Here is an 18,692-nt window from a genome sequence, read left to right on the forward strand (position 1 = left end):
TCTAGATATGCCTGGTGTCGAATCAGTGGTTGAGGCAGCACCAGTAAGTGGTGTCTCAGCAGAAATACCTATGTTTCTTATTTATGAGGCTGTTGGGGGGGAAGAGAGTCTAATAAAAGGCTTCCCCGGTGATTCAAGGTCTCCTGCAGCCCAGATGTCTTACAGTCTCTCCCCAGGCCTTTCTCCCCATGGCCACCTGGACTCCTTCTATTTGCTTTGATTCAGCTTCTTTTTCGCTTTTTCCTCCTATGCTGGCCCGTTCCCACCCCAGCTGAGAGCTTCTATTTTGGGAGTTTTCGTGGATAATTTAGTGGGCGGAAGCTCCCCACCCACCCCCCTCGGAGCATCCCTTAAAAAAAGGGAGAGTGCTCGAGAGAAGTGAAAAACAGTGGGTGGTTCAGTTCAAAAGGACAAAATATTTCTTGCCCTGGCACTGGGAGAGGAAAGAAATTGTCTGAGGAACCGAATAGCTAAACTAAGAAGCCGAAAGCTGCAGCCCATAAGGGCAAATTAGGTGACTCAGCCACGACTCCCCCAGCTCCAATCCTTGCAGTATTAAAGTGCTTTAAAAGGGAAAAATGCTTAACTGTGACAAAGAGTGGGCTCCATAAAAACGCGGCTGATGCTGATTCTACCGAGCTCCAGAAGGCGGCCCCCTCTCGGCCGTGCTGGGCACCTGTGGACATCGGGACTCGCCTCCGAGGCCTGAGCCTGGGTGGGACTGAGTCTAAAATTATCCCCGATAATGAGCCTTGCAGAAGAGGACCCAGTGTGTGCTCCTTTCCCGCCTTGCTTCTGGCCTCTAGGACCTCGGCTCCCAGGGAGGCCTCCGGGAGCAGGGGCCGCGGTGCCAAGAACGCGGGCTTTGTCGCCAGACAGAGTTGGGTTCGGGTCCAGGCTGGTTGTAGGAACGTCAACTCGGCGAGCCTCAGTTTGCCCATCTGTGAATGGGGCTCACGGCCCCAAGCCCGGCGGGAAGGTGAAACGAACGAGATCCTGCAAAGAGCCTCTCGCGTTTCACAAACGGAGGCTTTTGGAGGTGGAGGGCACGGACTGCAGGGTCAAACAGGGTCAGTCCTGGCTTAAGCACTACTCGCGACTTGACCGTGGGAAGGTTTGTTTTAGTATATATTTTCGGCACTTATTATATGGCTTCGTTGTTCTTAGCATCACGTTCTTGTGTCAACTCTGGGCAAGGCATCAATGGTGGCCCCGTTTGACGGAGTGGGTAAGTGAGTGTAGCAGAACCAATCTGCCCTCGATCCTGCCTCTCGGGTCATCCAACCCAGTGCTGCCCGCTAGAACTTTCTACAGTTAGATGGAAATGCTCTGTTCTGCACTGTCCCAACTTGGTGGCAAATGGCCACATGTGGCTTTTGAGCACCTGGAATGTGGCTCAGGCACCGAAGGACTGGTGTTTATGTTTTATTTAAGTGTTAATTATTTTGAATTTTAATAGCTACACGTGGCTGGGGGCTACCAGCTCACACAGCACAGGGCCAGCCCCTCGGGTGTCAGGGTATCACTTTGCAGAGTCAAGAGCAGGAATCCACAGAGGACTCTAACTCAGGGCCGGGCACACAGTCGGTGCGGGATTTGGGGCCGGCTAGTCCTAGGATTTCTAAGTAGAGCGATCGTCCCCGGAAGACAGTGGTTCACCATGTTGCCTGCTGTCTGGACGGCAAAAGGAAGCAGAGTCCCGACTTTTATTCGTGCCTAGGAGACCACCTGGAGCCAGCTCGCCCAAGGCTTTCCCAGTTTTAAAAGTGAAAGATCTGCGTCCCGGGAAGCCCCTCAGTCCTCGCAAACCAGGGTGGCCGATCGCCCTGTTCTTGCCTCAGACGAGGGGGTGCAGAGTCCTCAGGGTTGGCCGGGGCGGGGTGGGGGGGGGGTGGGGAGCTTCCTCCGTAGGCTCACTGCAAAGAACCTTCTCCCTGGCCTCACAGGCTGCAGCCCAATATTTGCCACATCGAGCAACGGGCAACTCATCTGCCCTCTGTGCGCCTCAGTTTCCCTTTTGGAAGGTCGGGGAGAGGATCCCCCGCTTGCAGAGTGGCTGCAAGGAATTCAGCATAAGGTGGTACAGGGCCCGGGGCACAAGTAGCAGGTGGACGGATGTGGCTGCTCTTGGGGGGGCGCGCAGGCTCGCTTAGATCCTGCCGCTGGAGGCCATGCTGGTCAAGGCCGGCTTCCAGGCGAGGTGGGGGGTGGGGTGGGGGCGGGGGTGAGGGGGGCTTTCCACGGTTGCTCTTTGAGGAACAGCATCTGCAACAGAAGTGGTCACGTCTGAGAGCTCAGCGAGGCTGTCGTGGGTCGAGGCCCGGAAACAGAGTGGTCCCGCCGATGGAGCCAGCTCGCTCCAGTGCGTCTCCCAAGTTCCAGCCGATGGGGGAGGGGGTGGGGGTGCTGATGAGTCACCAGCCCCGGTGCTACCCGCAGCTTTATCAACAGGGTCTGAGATGGCCATTTGCAAAGCTGGCTTCATCCGTGGGCCCGGGGTTTCCCACCCTGCGCGCAGGTAGAGGCAGAGCTGGGCCGTGTGGACACAGAGCGTCTCGACGGCGGCACCCCTCCCCCACCCCCACCGGCCTTCTGGGGTCCGTGGCCTCTTGATGGGAGCCACGCGTGGCATCCCGCGGACCTTCTTCGGGACACTGTGCAAAGTTCATGACATCCCTTCCCTTTATTTTCCTGTTTATTCAGAGCATGTGTAAACACATGGGTTGCCTGGTTCCCGCGTCTCTTTGGCCATTTCATTATTGCTGGAGCATCTGAACATCACTGGAAACCTTGGGTTTTCTAAATGAACCTAAAAATAAACTCTTTGAAAAAAAAAACTCTTGGAGTTGGAGAGTTGACACAAGGCACCGTTATTTATTTCTTTTCCCTCCTCCTCCCCTCCCCCTCCTCCCCCTCCTCCCCACCATCCCTGCAAAACAAAACAAAACAAAACAAAAATGGGGGCGGCCAGAGGCCTGGAGGGACCTGGAGGGCCCCCCCCCCCCCCCCCGTCAGTGTCCAGGGGCCTTGACCCCCTGGGGTGTGGGTATGAGCCCGGGGCAGCTTGCTCGGGGAGAGAGGCCCGCTTGCAAAACGGGGGGCTCAGGCGTGTGGGGCACGGGTTGCTGGGCGCCGCGGCGGGCGAGGGGAGGCGGCGGCCCGGGCGATGCTTGCAGACGGCCGCGGAGCTCCTGCAAGGCCGACTTGGACGCCGCGCGCCCCCACCCTTCTCCTCGCCGTCGCCCGCCTCTGCTCCCTCTCCCCGACTTTTCTCCCGAACAATCGGGGACTTGTGCTGGCGGCCGAGGGAGCCACGGAGCTGGCTGGCCGCGGAGGAGGCGACGTCATGGATTCCTGAGTGTGAAGTTTGCAGGAAAGCCCTTAGTTTTGGAGATGGCCGGGATCCAGCGGTTTCCATGGCGCTGGATAAACAGGAGGAAACAGTGAGGGAATCCCGTTATTTTACTGCATTGAAAGCCTATAAACACGGAGCGCGGGGAAGGAAGTCGCGTTCCCTCTCGAGTAAGCCCGAGCGCCCAGCCGCGCCGGGAGCGGGAGCGGGAGCCGGGGGCCGGGAGCCGGGAGCCCGGAGGTGGGAGCCGGGAGCCGGAGCCGGAGCCCGAGCCGGGAGCCGGGAGCCCGAGCCCGGAGGCAGGAAGCGGGAGCCGGGAGCCCGAGCCCGGAGCCGGGAGCCGGGAGCCGGGAGCCCGAGCCCGGAGGCGGCAGGCGCGCAGCTCCCGGGCCGCTCGCAGGCTCCTGGGCCAGCCCGGCGAGCATGCTTTAGGGAGGACGGGCCCCGCGGCTCTCCCTCTCCCACGGCGCGCCGAGCCCCCGTCCGCCCCCGATGCAGAGAGAGGCTGCGTTCAGACCGGGGCACTGCCAACCCCTCCGCATCATGGGGTCTGTGGACCAAGGTAAGCGAGCGATCGCCTCCTGCTTCGGTCTCTTCCTCCTCCCGCCCTCCAGCCCTGTCCCTTTCGCTCCTCTCGGGCAGCGCTTTCGGCCCCGGGCTCAGGTCGCGGGGAGGCCCGGGGACCGCGGTCTCCTGGGGCGCGCGCGCAGGTAGAGGGGCCAGGAGGAGAGGTGCCCTCGCCCCTGGCCCAGGAGGGGAGACCGGGGGGAGCCAACGTCAGGCCACTTGGCAGGGGGGCAGTGAAGGGTCCCGAGGCCGGGATTCCCTGGGCAAGTCCGTCGTGAGGACTGTCCCCTCGGTGGGACAGTGGGAGAGGTTCTTGCTACTAACCCGCGAGCTGCTTAACCATTTCAGCACCGGGCTTTTGACAGGGGATGCCTTTCAGTTTCATCATCATGATCATCATCATCCTCGTCTAGCTTTTTTTTCTTCCTTTAGGAGAACACGCTTGGCATTTTGCTGTATAATAGACACAGTAAGGAGGGTTTTGCTTTTCAACAGTTAGAGCGGCACATGCCCTGGGACATTTAAACAACTTTCTTCCCCCCCGTTTGATGTGCCTGGTGGATACGGTCCTCCGGCTCCCCTTTTAAGTGCAATGTACCATCAGTTTGTTTGGCGATCTGATTACACTCCCCTTTCTGGGTTTCTGTCTTTCCCCGTCCTCTTGGAGTCAGCCCCGGAATCATACTATTTGGACCTTACGGGAGGGGCTTAGCCTAATAAGAATATGATATGAAAATAGCCATCCGGTTGGGACAGCGGAGGGCTCTCGGCCGGACGCTAACGACGCGGGCGTTCAGAGTGGGAACCAGGCAGCGTGATGTGTTTTTCAGAGGCCAGCCGGGCGCGTAGCGGGGGGGACACTGCCAGAGGGCAGGACTGCAAGAGTTAAGTGAAATAAATAGCGTAGGAGGAGTTAGCCTCGTGTCATAAAATCGGAGTTGAATGTAGGTTTTGTGCTCTGTGTGGCTGATTAAAGTTCTGGGGCAAAAGAAATGACAATTTCAGTAAATAAACCTGAAGGGCTTTTTTTTCTTTTTTCTTTCTTTTTTTTTTTTTTTAAACCAGAGTGAGGCCAAATGCCTTGGGTTAGGTAAATGGTGTGCTTTCCACAGCAGACCTCAGTGACATGTATTTTTAGCCGAGCTGCACTTTTGAAAGCAAGCCCTGCCAGTGCTTTGAACCTTTTTTACTGGTACCAGTTTATCTTGTTCTCTGCTAGTGGTCAAGCATGTGACAATGGTGGCCAAAACACATTGCTAACATCGCATCATCTGTAAAAATGATACTCTCGGCCGGCTGACAGATCTATTACGGACACGAGCCGGCTTTTACTGTCATACCAACCGAAAAGTGGTGTTTGATGTTACGACGGTGGGGGTGGCGCGGGGGGACAGACGAATGGCACATTCAGCTGTATTCAGAGAGAGAGAGCAAGCTTGGAGGAGAAGTTGGGCTTCTGTTTTACTGTGTGATCCAACAAGCCTCACATTTTATTGAGGCGGTTACACCCCTGCTCTGGGTTTATGAACTCGCTCTTCTCTCAAGGTCTTGAAGTATGTGTATTTTGGGTGTGCACATGCATCGCGACCCTCCCTGGCCGAACTCTTGTGTGCAGGGATTGTGAGTGCGTGCGTGCCACTGTGAGTGCACGCATGTGGGAGACAGGGCCCCGCATTGTTCCCGGCAGACCGCATTTAGCATGCCAAGGCAACTGGGCACACAGAATGCAATCCCAGGCATCAAAGACAGCTGGCGTGAGTCGTCTCCCCCATGTCCTGCCCAGGGGTCTCCCGAGGGAAAAATCTCACGCCCTTTTAAACTCAGCGCCACCGCGCTCCTAGGAAGAGACCTGTCGTGTGCATGCCGATGGGTGGGGTCAGCAATAGTGAATAGAAATATTTGCATGGTAAGAAAATACTGGCCTTGCTGGGCAGCGTTGGGTCAGGGTTCTGGGCAAGACTGAAGATCTGGAAAAGGTGTGTTCAGGTTCATCTGAAGTGGGAAGATGGAAAGTATTTTAGGAATAAACAACCCCAGGGCGAACTCTGCCCAACCCCGGACCCAAACGCCCCGTCTTCTGCTTAGATTAGAATTTCTGCTTTGCCACCTTGCAGCTGGGTGATCTGGGGCAAGGGACCTAACCTCTCTGTGCCTAAGTTTCCACATCTGTGAAACGGAGCCAGTAACAGCGTCTCCCTTACAAGTTGTCGCGAGCTTCGGCGAGGTGACACAGGTAGGGCACCTGGCAAACGTTGGCTGCAATTCCTTTTCCCTTGAAGATGCAAAACAGTGACATCTCGATATGGAGACGGGATTTCACAGCGAAAACTCTTTGAAGGGATGCGGTGCTTTAAATCTCTCAAGGTACCCTTTTACCTTACCGGAGCTTCCCAGTGGCGCAGATGGGGCTGAGATCACGGCTTGTAAAGCGTTGTTTCCTCACCCGCAAGGGGGGATAAGGACCGTGGTGACCCGGTGGGGCCATCATGAGCATCCACGTGAAATCAGGCACACGAAATGCTTCCCCCTGTGCTTCACGGGAGGTTAACACACACGAAATGCTACGACCGCCTGACGGTCGAGGACCACGAGGGCTATTGTGCCTCAGGCCACACAGCAAGTTAGTAGCGCGATGCCTGGCACGTGACGGTGGTGAGGGCAGACACACACGGGCACTGGCCGGGTGGTTTAGAAGTACGAAGTCATTTCATCTTCAGGGCCACTGTATGTGCGTGGTAAGTACGCAATTTTTGTCTCCTTCACGGAGGAGGGGGAGTGAGGCCCAGAGACGTGCTGTGACTGGCCAAGTGTCACCCAGCGGGGACGTGATGGAGCTGTAATTTGAATCCAGCCTCTCTACCGTATGCTCTGTTGTCCCTGGAACTCATTAATATTTTTTTAAAAAAATTTTAGTGTTTATTTATTTTTGAGAGGGGGGAGGGGCAGAGAGAGAGGGAGGCACAGAATCTGAAACAGGCTCCAGGCTCTGAGCTGTCAGCACAGAGCCCGACGCGGGGCTCGAACCCACGGACCGTGAGATCATGACCTGAGCCGAAGTCGGACGCTCAACCGACTGAGCCACCCAGGCGCCCCTGGGACTCATTAATATTATTATAGTTTGACAGATGAGGAAAGCGAGGCAGACCTGACCCTGGTCCTGGGATCTTTTCCCAGCACCACATTGCTCCTTGACATATCCTGGGAGGGAAACAGAGAAGTGTGGGAGGATGGGGAGGGAACAGGCATCATCGTTAGAGACAGGGAAACTGAGGCAGCAGCTGACTTGTTTCAGTTGTAGGGTGAGTCAGGGAGAGCTTTTTGCCCATGAAATCACAATGTTTCCACTTCCACTCGAGGGAGACAGTCCCACGATGGCCAGGAGGCTCTTAAGTCGGCACTGCCTCCTGCCTGCACTGGACAGAGACCTCTCCAAGGCCCCTCCTCCTGGCTAAGCCCTTCCATTCCCCCCGCCCCCATCGCCCCGCCCCCACCCCCTGACCCCCACGAGACCTGTGGGTCTCTCCCTCTTTCCCCAGAGCTTCAGACAGAAGCAGTCATTTTTTCCAGATGCTCCTCTGACTACCTTCATTAAAAACTCTCCTTAACTGGATTGTAAGCCCCCTTAGGACAGGGGCCAGGTCTATTCCTGTGACTACAGTGGGACCCCGGTGACATTTCTACACTGGAGAGAGGTCAGTCGCTTGGGATCCGAGTGATCTGAGGTCACATCCTGTTTCTGCCACTTGTTAGCTGCATGACCTTGTGCAGGTAGCTTCACTTTCCTGTGTCTCAATTACCCCACATTGAAAAGGATGACGGTAGTAATACATAGAGTAATAGCTGATACATTTAACATCTGAGCATCAGCCGGTCGGAACAGCAGAAGCAGGTCCCAACAGACTCCCCCGCTGGGTCAGGCTTCGACCCTTTATTTGCTGAGTTGCAAGGAAGGTCCCCAGGGAGCAGAGACCCTTGGAGGGGATGAGGGCAATTATTTATTCATCTATGGAGAGTTTCAGTCTTTTAATAAACAATATGACCCTCAAAGCACCCACTTCAAGATAATTGCCGTCATTATTACTGTGTAACTCATTAGCTCAATATTTACTCTCCACCCCCCCCCCCCCCAAAAGAATCCAAAGTAAAGAAACAATTGCCAGGTGCTTCCTCGTGCATTTTCTTGTTGGAGACGTCTCCCTTACTACCTGCACGACTGATTGAGTATTTCACATCTTACCTGGAAGAAGCCAGGCAGGTTTCTGTTTTTGTTCCTTTGTTAGAACAGGGATTTAAGACTGTGACTGCCCAGACTGGACTGGATGCCCCCGCCCTGTGCTGGTCACACGGGGGGTAACTGTCCATGCTTCCCTCCTGTCTTCTTTCAGACTTCAACTCCAGGAAGCAGAAGCCACAGCTGTCTTGTTCTCTCCTGTGGCCCCAGTGCCTTGAGCAGTGCCTGGCACTTAGTAAGTGCTCGGTACTTTTTTGTATTAAATGGGTGGACAGATGAATGAAGGGATGGGTGGATGAAGGGATGGATGGATGGATGGACGGATGATGCACAGGATGGGTGATGTGACTTCTTAGGGCCCCAGAGCTAAGATAAACTCTGGAGCAGGGTGTCATCTGTTTGGTTCACTCTCGTTGGCGTCCTTTTCGTAACAGTGGTGGACTTTGACTTTTGCATTTTCCCCCCCAAGGCTGGTGACCGAAGCAAGGTTCCTCCTGGGCCATCCAACAGGCACATGCTTCCACGTTGTCTGCAATGAGTCAGTCTCAAAGAGCATGGCAGCTAATGCTACTTGCCGACTGCCGGCTATGGGCCAGGACCCCTCCTGGCACCACCCCAGTAACCTCACACCGGCCTGAGAGCTATCATGCCCTTCTTGCACAAAGAAGTCCAGTCACCCCCCAGGGTCACACGGCTAAGTCACAGAGGCTGGGTGCAGCCCGCTCCACCCCGTTGCTCCCTGTTAGGTTGAATGATCGTAACAACAAGGTGACCTGTGTTCTGTTTCATACACATTCTGTGCGGCCAAGCACTTTACCCGTATTCTCTCAGTGGCTTCTCGCAAAACCCCCAGGAGGCTGGTATGGAATATGATCCCCGTTTAGGGACGAGGAAACTGAGACGGGGAGTAGTTGAGGCATTTTGAGGGCAGGCCCAGACCCTGTTGATGCCCAGAGCTTGGCGTCTAATGGCCCACGGTCCTGTCCCCGCTGCTTCCTGCAGCAGGACCACCCCGTGAGACGGTGAGCGCGAGAGGGGGCCACGTCCCCCTGCAGGACCCTCCACAATATTTGGAGCGGGGCTGGGGGCTGGGGACTTCTCCCGCCTTCCGCCTTGACTTTCTGGGCCACCCAGTAACTTCGGGCAGCCCCCATGCCCTCCCTGTCTGATCTTCTCCAGCACGACGGACCTGTGCAGGGGCCCAAAGCCTCTCTCGGCAGCCAGGGCTCCACTGGCGCTTCTTCGGTGACTCAAGTGCTCCCATCGCTGGCACTGCTGCTGCCCCCGGAGCCAGTCTCTGCCTATTCCACTCACTCCTTTTGCACACGCGCCCCTCAGGCCTTCCCTCTGCCCGGGCCAGCCTGTTCACCTGCTGTCCCCTCCTTCCACACCTTTCCTCAAGGCCCAGCTCATTCTCACCTCTTCTAAGAAAGCTCCCTTGCCCATCGAACTCATGTTCATCAACAATTTTGGAGCGTTTACTATGTGCCGGTTACCATCCCAGATGCTGGGGAAGGAGTAGGGAATGAGATCGTCTGCCTTCATGAGACAAGCGGCAAGCAAGTGGACCCGGGAATACCCAAGATAGTTTCAAATGGGGTCAAATGCTAGAGACCAAAGTAGGAGAATAGAGCTGGGAATGACTTGGTATAAGCACGTATGCACGTATGTGTGCATGTGTGTACGCGTGTGTACACATGTACATGTACTAACACACGTGCGTGTGTATGCATGCATGTATGTACATGTGTACGCATGTGTGCATGCATGTGTATATGTGTATGTGCATGCATGCGCGTATGTATGTGTAGGCATGTGCATATATGTGTGTGCATGCATGTGTATATGTGCATGTGCACGCATGTGTGCATGTATGTGCATATGTGTATGTGCATGCATGCGCGTATGTATGTGTAGGCATGTGTATATGTGTGTGTGCATGCACATGTGCGTGTATTCATGCGTATATATGTGTATGCATGTGTATGTGTATATGCGTGTGGGCATATGTGTATATGCATATATATGTGCATGCGTGTATGCATGTACTCATGTGTGCATGTGTTGTGTGTATAGATGTATGCATGTGTGCATGTGTATGTGTATGCACATGTGCATGCATGTATATGTGCATGCACGTATATGTGCATGTGTGCATGTGTGCGCAAGCATGCATGCGTATATGCGTGGGTAATGTGTGCACATATGTGTGCACATGTATGCACATATGCACATACATGTGTGCATGTATATGTGTATACGTGTACGTGTACACACATGGGTGGTGGGTGGGAGTATTCGTTTCCTATGCCTGCCCTCACAGGTTACCACAAACTGGGTGGCTTAAAACAACAGAAATCTATTTTCTCACAGTTTCGGGGACTAAAAGTTTAAAATCGAGGTGTGGGCAGGGCCGTGTTCTCTCTGAAGGCTCTAGGGGAGGACCCCTCCTCGTCTCTTCTGGCTTCTGGTGGCTCCTGGCAGTCCTTGCTTGTAGATACATCTCTCTGGTCTCTCCATCTGCCCTCACGTGGCCTTCCTTGTGTATGTGTGTGTCCCTCCTTTTTTTTTTTATAAGGATACCAGGCATTGGGTTCCAGCCTTTAGTTCTAAAGAGCTCACCCTAACTTGATTACATCTGCAAAGACCCTATTTCCAAGTAAGACCACATTTACAGGTACCTGGGGTTAGGAACTGAACGTGATTTGGGGAAGACACACAGCGTGGCCCGCACAGTAGAGATCGCTCATTCAGACTGAATGGCCCCCTTTCTCTTCGAAGAGATGTCGTTTTTCACTGACTTCTGAGTGGCCTGGGGTTTGCCTATGAAATGTTTGGGAGAAGAGCATCCAGGCAGAAGGAAGAGGTCCCGAGAAGAGAGATGTTCTTGGAACGTTCAGTGAGCAGCGAGAAAGCCTGTACGGCTGGACCCGAGAGGGCCGGGGAGTGTGATAGGGGACGCGATCATGGAGGCAAGCCAGGGAAGGAGCAGCTTGAGGTTCACTCTCCGAGTCATGGGGAGGCGTTAGGGGAATTTTAAGCAGCAGAGGGTGTGGTCTCGTTAATCTTGTAAAAGCCCATACTGACCATTAAGTGCAGGCGGCCTCTGGCGGGTAAGAGTACGTGTTCCGAATGCGCCTGGGAGGCCGTCGGGGCGGCCTGGGTGGCAGTTACTGGTGGCTGGGACCGGCATGGGGCAGACGAGGTGGTACTTTCCAGTCCACAGGGCGTGAGGCTTTGTGGTTCCCGAACTGTGTTCCCTCGGGGTCCTGGGGTCCTGCAAGGAATGGTCCCTGTTCTTGGCGACGGGAGTAGATGCCACTAATTTTGCGAAGAATACAGACCACTTCAGACACGTCTTGCCCTCGGTCTAGTCGAGACGCCCCAATTCAGCCCCTCCTTCGTCCTCTGCTATCACTGGGAGTCGTAAGACTTTTTTTCAGCGTTTCATCTTGGTCCAAAATGTCCCTTAGCAAATCCGCCCTTAGCTAATAACCGAGGAACAGTGTGAATATCAGACTTGTGTGGGACAAAACCATTTCCGTGGTGGCTTGTGTGACTTTAGAAGTGACATCACGACCTACTCTGGGCCTAGTTTCCTTAACTGAAAAGTGGATAATAGTGATCCTTGCACATGAGGAGGGGGTGCTTGGAGGTTTAAAGATCATGTCTGTGACGCTCTCAGCGTAGATAGAAATGGTCAGTTCAGGGGCGCCCGGGTGGCTCAGTCGGTTAAGCGTCCGACTGCGGCTCGGGTCACGATCTCACGGTCCGTGAGTTCGAGCCCCGCGTCGGGCCCTGTGCTGACGGCTAGGAGCCTGGAGCCCGCTTCGGATTCTGTGTCTCCCTCTCTCTCTGCCCCTCCGCTGCTCATGCTCTGTCTCTCTCTGTCTCAAAAATAAACAAAAAACAAAAAAGTGGTCCGTTCACATTAGCTGCCGTGTTATTGTTTTAAATTCAAGTTCGTACTTTCCTTCAGCCTCATAACCTCCAAGGCTGTCCGAAAGGGGATAAACCCATTGTCTGCCAGATCTCCGGGGTCTTTTCTGTGGGTTCTGGATGACCTACTTCATTCACTCACCCCGTGAGCTCAGAGGTGTGTATGAAGGGTCTGCCAGATGCAAGGTAACAGCTAGGCCTTATGGAGAAAGTCCAAGGTACAGAAGACATGCCCGTTTGCTTCTGCAAGTCAGGGAAAGATTTTTCCTTTTGTAAAGTCGGGGAGACAATCATACCTGAAGCCATTTACCTGCTAAATCACTAAAAGTTTCAGCGAGATCTAATGATCATTTTGACAGAGAAATGCGAGAGAGGGGAGGGGGGGCGAGAGCAGATGCCATGTGTGTCTTTGGGGGGCCAGGGTGTGAAGGTGAGGGAGGGTAGCTCTGAGGTCCCCGAAGTCAGCTTGCTGTCCTCACCACTCCCCGACTTCAAAGAGCACGAAGCGAACACGGCTGTCCCAGTCTGCAGCGACTATGGCAAGGGAGAGAGTGGAAATGAGAAACACAATTCTGGGGAGGCACGGTCGTCTAGGGGGACAGCCCGGGTGACAGAAAGGCAGAAGAAGGCAGATGGTTGAGAAATGGTTGTGGGGCTGGGCCCGGTCCCCTCACCTGCCGGCCCTTCGTCGCCTTCCACAGCAGCAGATGAAGCTCCCCGCCCCCCATGGCGCCCGCTGCTTAATTAAAGGCAAGGACAGCGGGTTTGCGGGGAAGGTGAGTTTGCCGCCACGCTCCCCTGCTAAGGATCAGTTTCGGAAGGCAGAGGGGAACTTCCGGGAAGCAAGGCGTCAAGAGGGGAAACACAGTCGGGACGTGCTGGGTGGGCAGGGACCAGGCAGGAGGAGTCAAGAACCCGGAAGCTGGGGTCTCAAGCTCACAGGCTCAGGGGGACAAGGGGCAGCTGTGGGGGGTTGGGGGGGCTACTTTTTCAGCAGAACCTCGCACCCTCAGAGCAATCCCCTCCTGGAGATTGGTTTTCTCACAGCGGAGAAGTCCTGTGCAGACTTTAAAAGATGATGTAGGTGGCAGAGTGGAGTAGAAGTCGGGTCTCAAACCGGTCTTGCTGTTCCCCCCCCCATTCATAAGGAGCTCGTTCCTGAAAATGGCTTTCGCGGGGGGGGGGGGGGGGGGGGGAGGGAGGCGAAACATAAGGAAACACCAGAAGACTCCATAATCGAGATGAGTAATATTTTAAAAATCAAAATTGATGTCAAAAATCCATGCTAAACCAAAGATAAAAACAAAAAATTTAAATCAAGACAGGATCAGTATTACTCATTTTTCCTTTAGCCTCAGGCTCCGGAATAGTTTGCTTGCCATGGATTTTTTTTTTTTTTTCACATTCATTTTGATTTTTTTGTTTTTTAACTAAAGAAATTTTTTAATGTTTATTTATTTTTGAGAGAGAGAGAGAGAGAGAGAGAGAGAGACAAAGCGTGAGCAGGGGAGGGGCAGAGAGAGGGAGACACAGAATCTGAAGCAGGTTCCAGGCTGTGAGCTGTCAGCACAGAGCCCGACACGGGGCTCGAACTCACAGACTGAGATCATGACCTGAGCTGAAGTCGGGCGCTCAACCGACTGAGCCACCCAGGCGCCTCTTTAATTTTTTTTTAATGTTTATTTTTAAGAGAGAGAGAGAGAGAGAGACCTAGCATGAGTGGGGGGAGGGAGACACAGAATCCGAAGCAGGCTCCAGGCTCCGAGCTGTCAGGACAGAGCCCGATGCGGGGTTTGAACTCACAAGCGGTGAGATCATGGCCCGAGTTGAAGTAGAATGCTCAACCGAGTGAGCCACCCAGGCACCTCATTCATTTTGATTTTTAAAAACATTTTATGGAAATACCATTTATTTGATGGCTGAGACGTTGGCATTGCTTGAATCTAGCCTCATTTGGCTTATCCGAGTTCCAGGCCCGGGGGAGTCCCAACGCATCCATCTATAAATTATAATATTAACATCTAGGGTGAGAATCCCAGGATGTGCTTGATGTCGAGGCGGGATTGTTTCTGGAATCCGGTGAAGAATCTTCCTACTTTTTGGATTAGACTTAAAAAAAAGGTTTCAGTGCCTACATTTTGTAGTCAAGCTTTTACTACCACGGGCGTTGTCAAGGTGTGGAGTTCGTGATGGGAATCGTGACTTATTCGTTAAATTCTGCCATCGTGCCCGGCTGCCTCATTTTGCGGGGCCCGGTGGAAAGTGAAAGGGTGCAGTCCCATGTTCAAAAATTAAGAATCTTAAGACGGTGACGGCAGAGCCAACTAAGCGTAGGGTCCTTCTGAGCACGGGGTCCTGTGTGACTTCACAGGTTGTAGCCCATGAAGATGGCCCTGGCTGCCACCCGGCTGAGCGTCAGAGAATCCTGGAATATTAGAGCCAGAACCGGGGCTCAGGTATTATCCAGTTCACTACCCCCCCATCTTACAGATGGAGAGACTGAGGCACAGTAAGCCCAGGTGGCTTGCTTGAAAGTTGCAGAGTGAGTTAGAGGAAGAACTTGGATTGGATCCTGGGCCTCCCAGCTCTGGGACATTCCTTATTATACCAGAAGGCCCCCCCCCGCCAACCTTGGCCAAACATTTATGTTTTCAGGACTGTGGGTGCCATTGACCATCAGGGAGGTCAGTGGGGGTGGGGGCAGTGGTGACTGGATTCTGATGTACTAGTCTTATTTTTTTTTAGAGTGAGAAGAAGAGAGAGAGCCTGCATGCAAGCAGGAGAGAGGGGCAGAGGGGGAGAGAGAGAATCTCAAGCAGGTTCCACGCTCAGCACAGAGCCCAATGTGGGGCTCGACCCCATGACCCTGGGATCATGACCTGAGCCAAAATCAGGAGTTGGATGCCCAACCTACTGAGCCACACAGGTGCTCCCCCCCCCCCAGTCTTGCTATAATAACCCCAAGCGCATATTTTCTATAGCAGGACATATTTCTAGAAGTATTTTTTTCTTTCTCACCAAAAAACATGTACGGGCAGAATTTCCCTGAAACCACTGAGTCAGATGAGATGTTTCTCTTATAAAAATGATTACAGGTGTCATAACCACTCTAGAGGTTGGGCCGCTGATTGTGCAAAACACAATTTAAGTCCCATTAAACTGAGGAAAGCGGGGACCCAGGTGCCCCTGCTGAAGCAAGCTCAGGTATGGACTGATCTCTCAGGAGAAGCTATGATGGGCACTGTTCTTTCATCCCTTCCTTCCTTCAGCTGCCTTTTAGTGACTGCCTGCCATGTGCTGGGTACTATTCTAGGATCTGGGGATACAGCCGGAGTACTGGATGCCCAGGTAACTCTGAGTTTCAAACAATGAATCATATTTAGTTTAAATAGGTCCCAGGTAGGGGCGCCTGGGTGGCTCAGTTGGTTAAGCGTCTGACTCTTGGTTTCGGCTCAGGTTCATGATCTCACGGTTCACAGGATTGAGCCCCGCAGCAGCATGGAGCCTGCCTGGGATTCTCACTCTCTCCCTCTCTCTCTGCCCCTCCCCGACTCGTGTTGTCTCTCTCAAAATAAAGAAATAAACTTAAAATAATGTCCCATATAATATATGGAACATACTTACACTAAAAAAAAAAATTTTGTTGTGTGTCTAAAATTTAGATTTAACTGGGTGTTGTGTATTTTTAATCTGCTAAATCTGACAACCCCGGATAAACCAGTGAACAAAGCAGACCCACATCCTTGCCCCTGTGGGGCTTACATTCCAGTGACAAGAACAGGCAATAAACAGGTGAGGAAATATACAGATGAGTACCATATACTGTAGAGACGAAGGCTTGGAGGAACACGGGTGCAGGGCCAGAGAATGCTAGGGGGGGCTATTTTTATTGGGATGGTCATGGAAGGTCTCTCTGAGGGACGTTTGAGCTGAGGGATGGACAAGGTGAAGGAGTGGCCTGACAAATATCGACAGCAGTAGTTGGTGCAAAGGCCCTGAGGTGAGGCCACGATTGGCACGGTCGAGGAACAGGTGGACAATCAGGGTGGCAGAAGTGAGTAAGAGAAGGGGAGAGTGGCGAGAGATGATATCCCAAGAGAGCTGGGGCTTGGGGCAGCTTCTCCAGGGCCTTGTAGGTCAAGGTGTTTGTATTTGATCTTAAACGTAATGGGAAGCCACAGGAGGATTGATCGGATCTGTGTTTTGAAAGGATCGCCCGGGCTGCTCTGTGTAAAGGCAAAAGTGGAAATGGCAAGACCGGGGAGGAGGCTACTCCTGCAGTCGTGGCGGGAAGTGGGTCACTGGGGAAGGAGGAAGAGGTCTTAGGTTGGCCAGAAACGGTCGGGCCTAGATTGCATTTTGAGGCTAGAGATGCCCAGCTCTGCTGCGGGTTTGCCTGTGGGTGTGAGAAAACAAGACGGGTCCAGGACTACCACTTGGATTTGGGTCAGAGAACCGGGTGAATCGGGGAGGGGGTGATATTTGATCTGGGAATAGCAGGAGCGGAGAGGTTTGGACACGTTCGGCTGGAGATGCCTGTTGGACGCCCACAGGGAGTGCTGGGTTGGCAGCTGGGCCTACGACCCCGGATTTAAGGGGGAGAGGCCCGGGCTGCGGATAAACAGGGGCTTTAGACGAGGAGGGACAAAGGAGGGAGCGGTGAGCAGTGAGTGGGTCCCTCCAGGGCCAACCTGAATGGGCCTCAGGACTCGGGGCCCAGTGCCCCTCGCATACTTGTATTCAGGTGGAATCAAATTTGTGCTGCATTTTAAGAGGAAGCCTAGAAGGGGGAAGGATGGACCCAGGACGAGGGTACACACGTGTGTCCGTTGTGTGCTGCCTCCGTTTCCATCTTCGCTGCTGTGGCTGCAGCCCACGCTCCCGGTACCCCTTGCCTGCATGGTTACAGGCACTTCCTGATTGGTCTTCCGCTGCAACCCTTTACCCTGCAGTTTCTTCACACGGAACCCAAGCAATTGTTCAAAAACTTGACCGTGATCTTGTCGCACACCGCCTGACCCTGCTTGGTTGCTCCCCCTGCTCTCATGTCCAGAATTCTCCACATTGTCCCAGGGCCCCCACTTACCTCCCAGCCTTACCTTACACCTTCTTCAGGTTCCTGAGCACCTGCCACTCCAGTCTTCCTTTCCGTCCCGCCAACACTTCATACTTCCTCCTGCCTCGGGGCCTTTGCACATACTGTGCCGGCTGGCTGGTAGTTCTTCCCCTCACTGTCCCCTGGCGACTTTCTGGTCTCTGCGGAAACATCACCTCCTAGGGAAGCCTTCCCTGAACTCCCCATCTACATCAGGTTTCCTTGATATAAGCCCTGTAGCACCTTCTTTTCTTCGTGGCACTTACCTCAGTGTGCAGTTACACATTAGGGTCAACGCTCGTTGAATTGAGCCGAATTCCTGGCCCAGGGCCAGAGCAGTACAGTGTGTGACCAGAAGTTTCGAGCTCTCAGGGGCCTCACTGGCTTCCCCTGGCACTTGTGTTGGAAGGGCTGGAGGAAAACTAAGAGGCTAGGGTTCTGCAAGGAGGTCAGCGGCAGGTCAGAGAGGAGGTTGACAGAGTTGCAATGTCAAGGCCTCCGCCCCACCCCTGCCCCCTGGGATGGCCCCTGAATGCATAAAGGTCATGCGTTCTGCTCCCCGTCCCTGCTCCTAAGAGCACACATTATTTATTTTGGAGTTGAAACTGTGTCTTCCCCCTCAACCCCAACCCCCACCCTTCAAGGTGGCCCTTAGAGGAGGAACACCTGTCACCTCCCACTGTGCCAGCAGAGACTGGGGGCGGGGCCTGGTTTGAACCTCTTCCCTTGAAAGAATTCGGATCGTGTGGGTGCAGATTCCAAACCTTAGAAGCCTTTAAAATATATCCTCTGTTCAGAGGAACAACGGAGGCCGCTACGGCCTTGTTCAGAGTGTCCTGAGCCGCCCTTCCTAAGGCCGAAGGGTTTGTAGCATGTCAGTTGTCACGTGCTCTTCCCTTCATTATCTCATCTTGCTGGGTATCTCAAGAGGATGTTGTTCGGGGAACGATTGAGGCTCTTGCACTAACAACTGGGTGGCCAGAGTAACCCTCAGGGTGGAGGAGCCTTAAAAAACCTAAGGAACTTATTCAAATGGGAGAGTTAAACCCTCTTTGTCCATCCATCCCTCCATCCCTGCAGCCAAACGTCCACTTTTCTATTGAGCCATTGATTGATCCATCTACTGTCATCCAAATATCTACTCTTCCATCGATTGATCAATGCACCCATTGATTAATCCATCCATCCACCCATCCATGCATCCATCCACCCGCCCATCCATGCATCCATCCACCCATCCATGCATGCATGCATGCATCCATCCATCCATGCATCCATCCACCCACCCATCCACCCACCCATCCATGCATCCATCCACCCATCCGTGCATCCATCTGCCCATCCACCCATCCACGCATCCATCCACCCATTCATGCATCCATCCACCCATCCATGCATTCATCCATCCATGCATCCATGCACCCAACCCATCCACCCATCCATGCATCCATCCACCCATCCACCCATCCGTGCGTCCATCCACCCATCCATACATCCATCCATGCATC

General features: G+C 53.7%; 1 protein-coding gene across 2 annotated transcripts in view; it reads left to right on the forward strand.

The window, feature by feature from the left end:
* Window positions 1–3,663: 3,663 nt before the first annotated feature.
* NFATC2 (nuclear factor of activated T cells 2) overlaps window positions 3,664–18,692 on the forward strand; it is a 157,673-nt gene continuing 142,644 nt past the window's right edge. The window contains exon 1 of one of the 2 annotated variants that reach the window (XM_019458136.2): window positions 3,664–3,914. In XM_019458136.2, coding sequence (XP_019313681.1) covers window positions 3,845–3,914 — 70 coding nt within the window. In that variant the 5' untranslated portion in view covers window positions 3,664–3,844. The remainder of the gene's footprint in view (window positions 3,915–18,692) is intronic. The other variant, XM_019458137.2, reaches the window with a different exon arrangement.

Source organism: Panthera pardus, unplaced genomic scaffold (assembly GCF_024362965.1).
Source record: "Panthera pardus isolate Hobbes unplaced genomic scaffold, ASM2436296v1 HiC_scaffold_25, whole genome shotgun sequence".
NCBI lineage: Eukaryota > Metazoa > Chordata > Mammalia > Carnivora > Felidae > Panthera > Panthera pardus.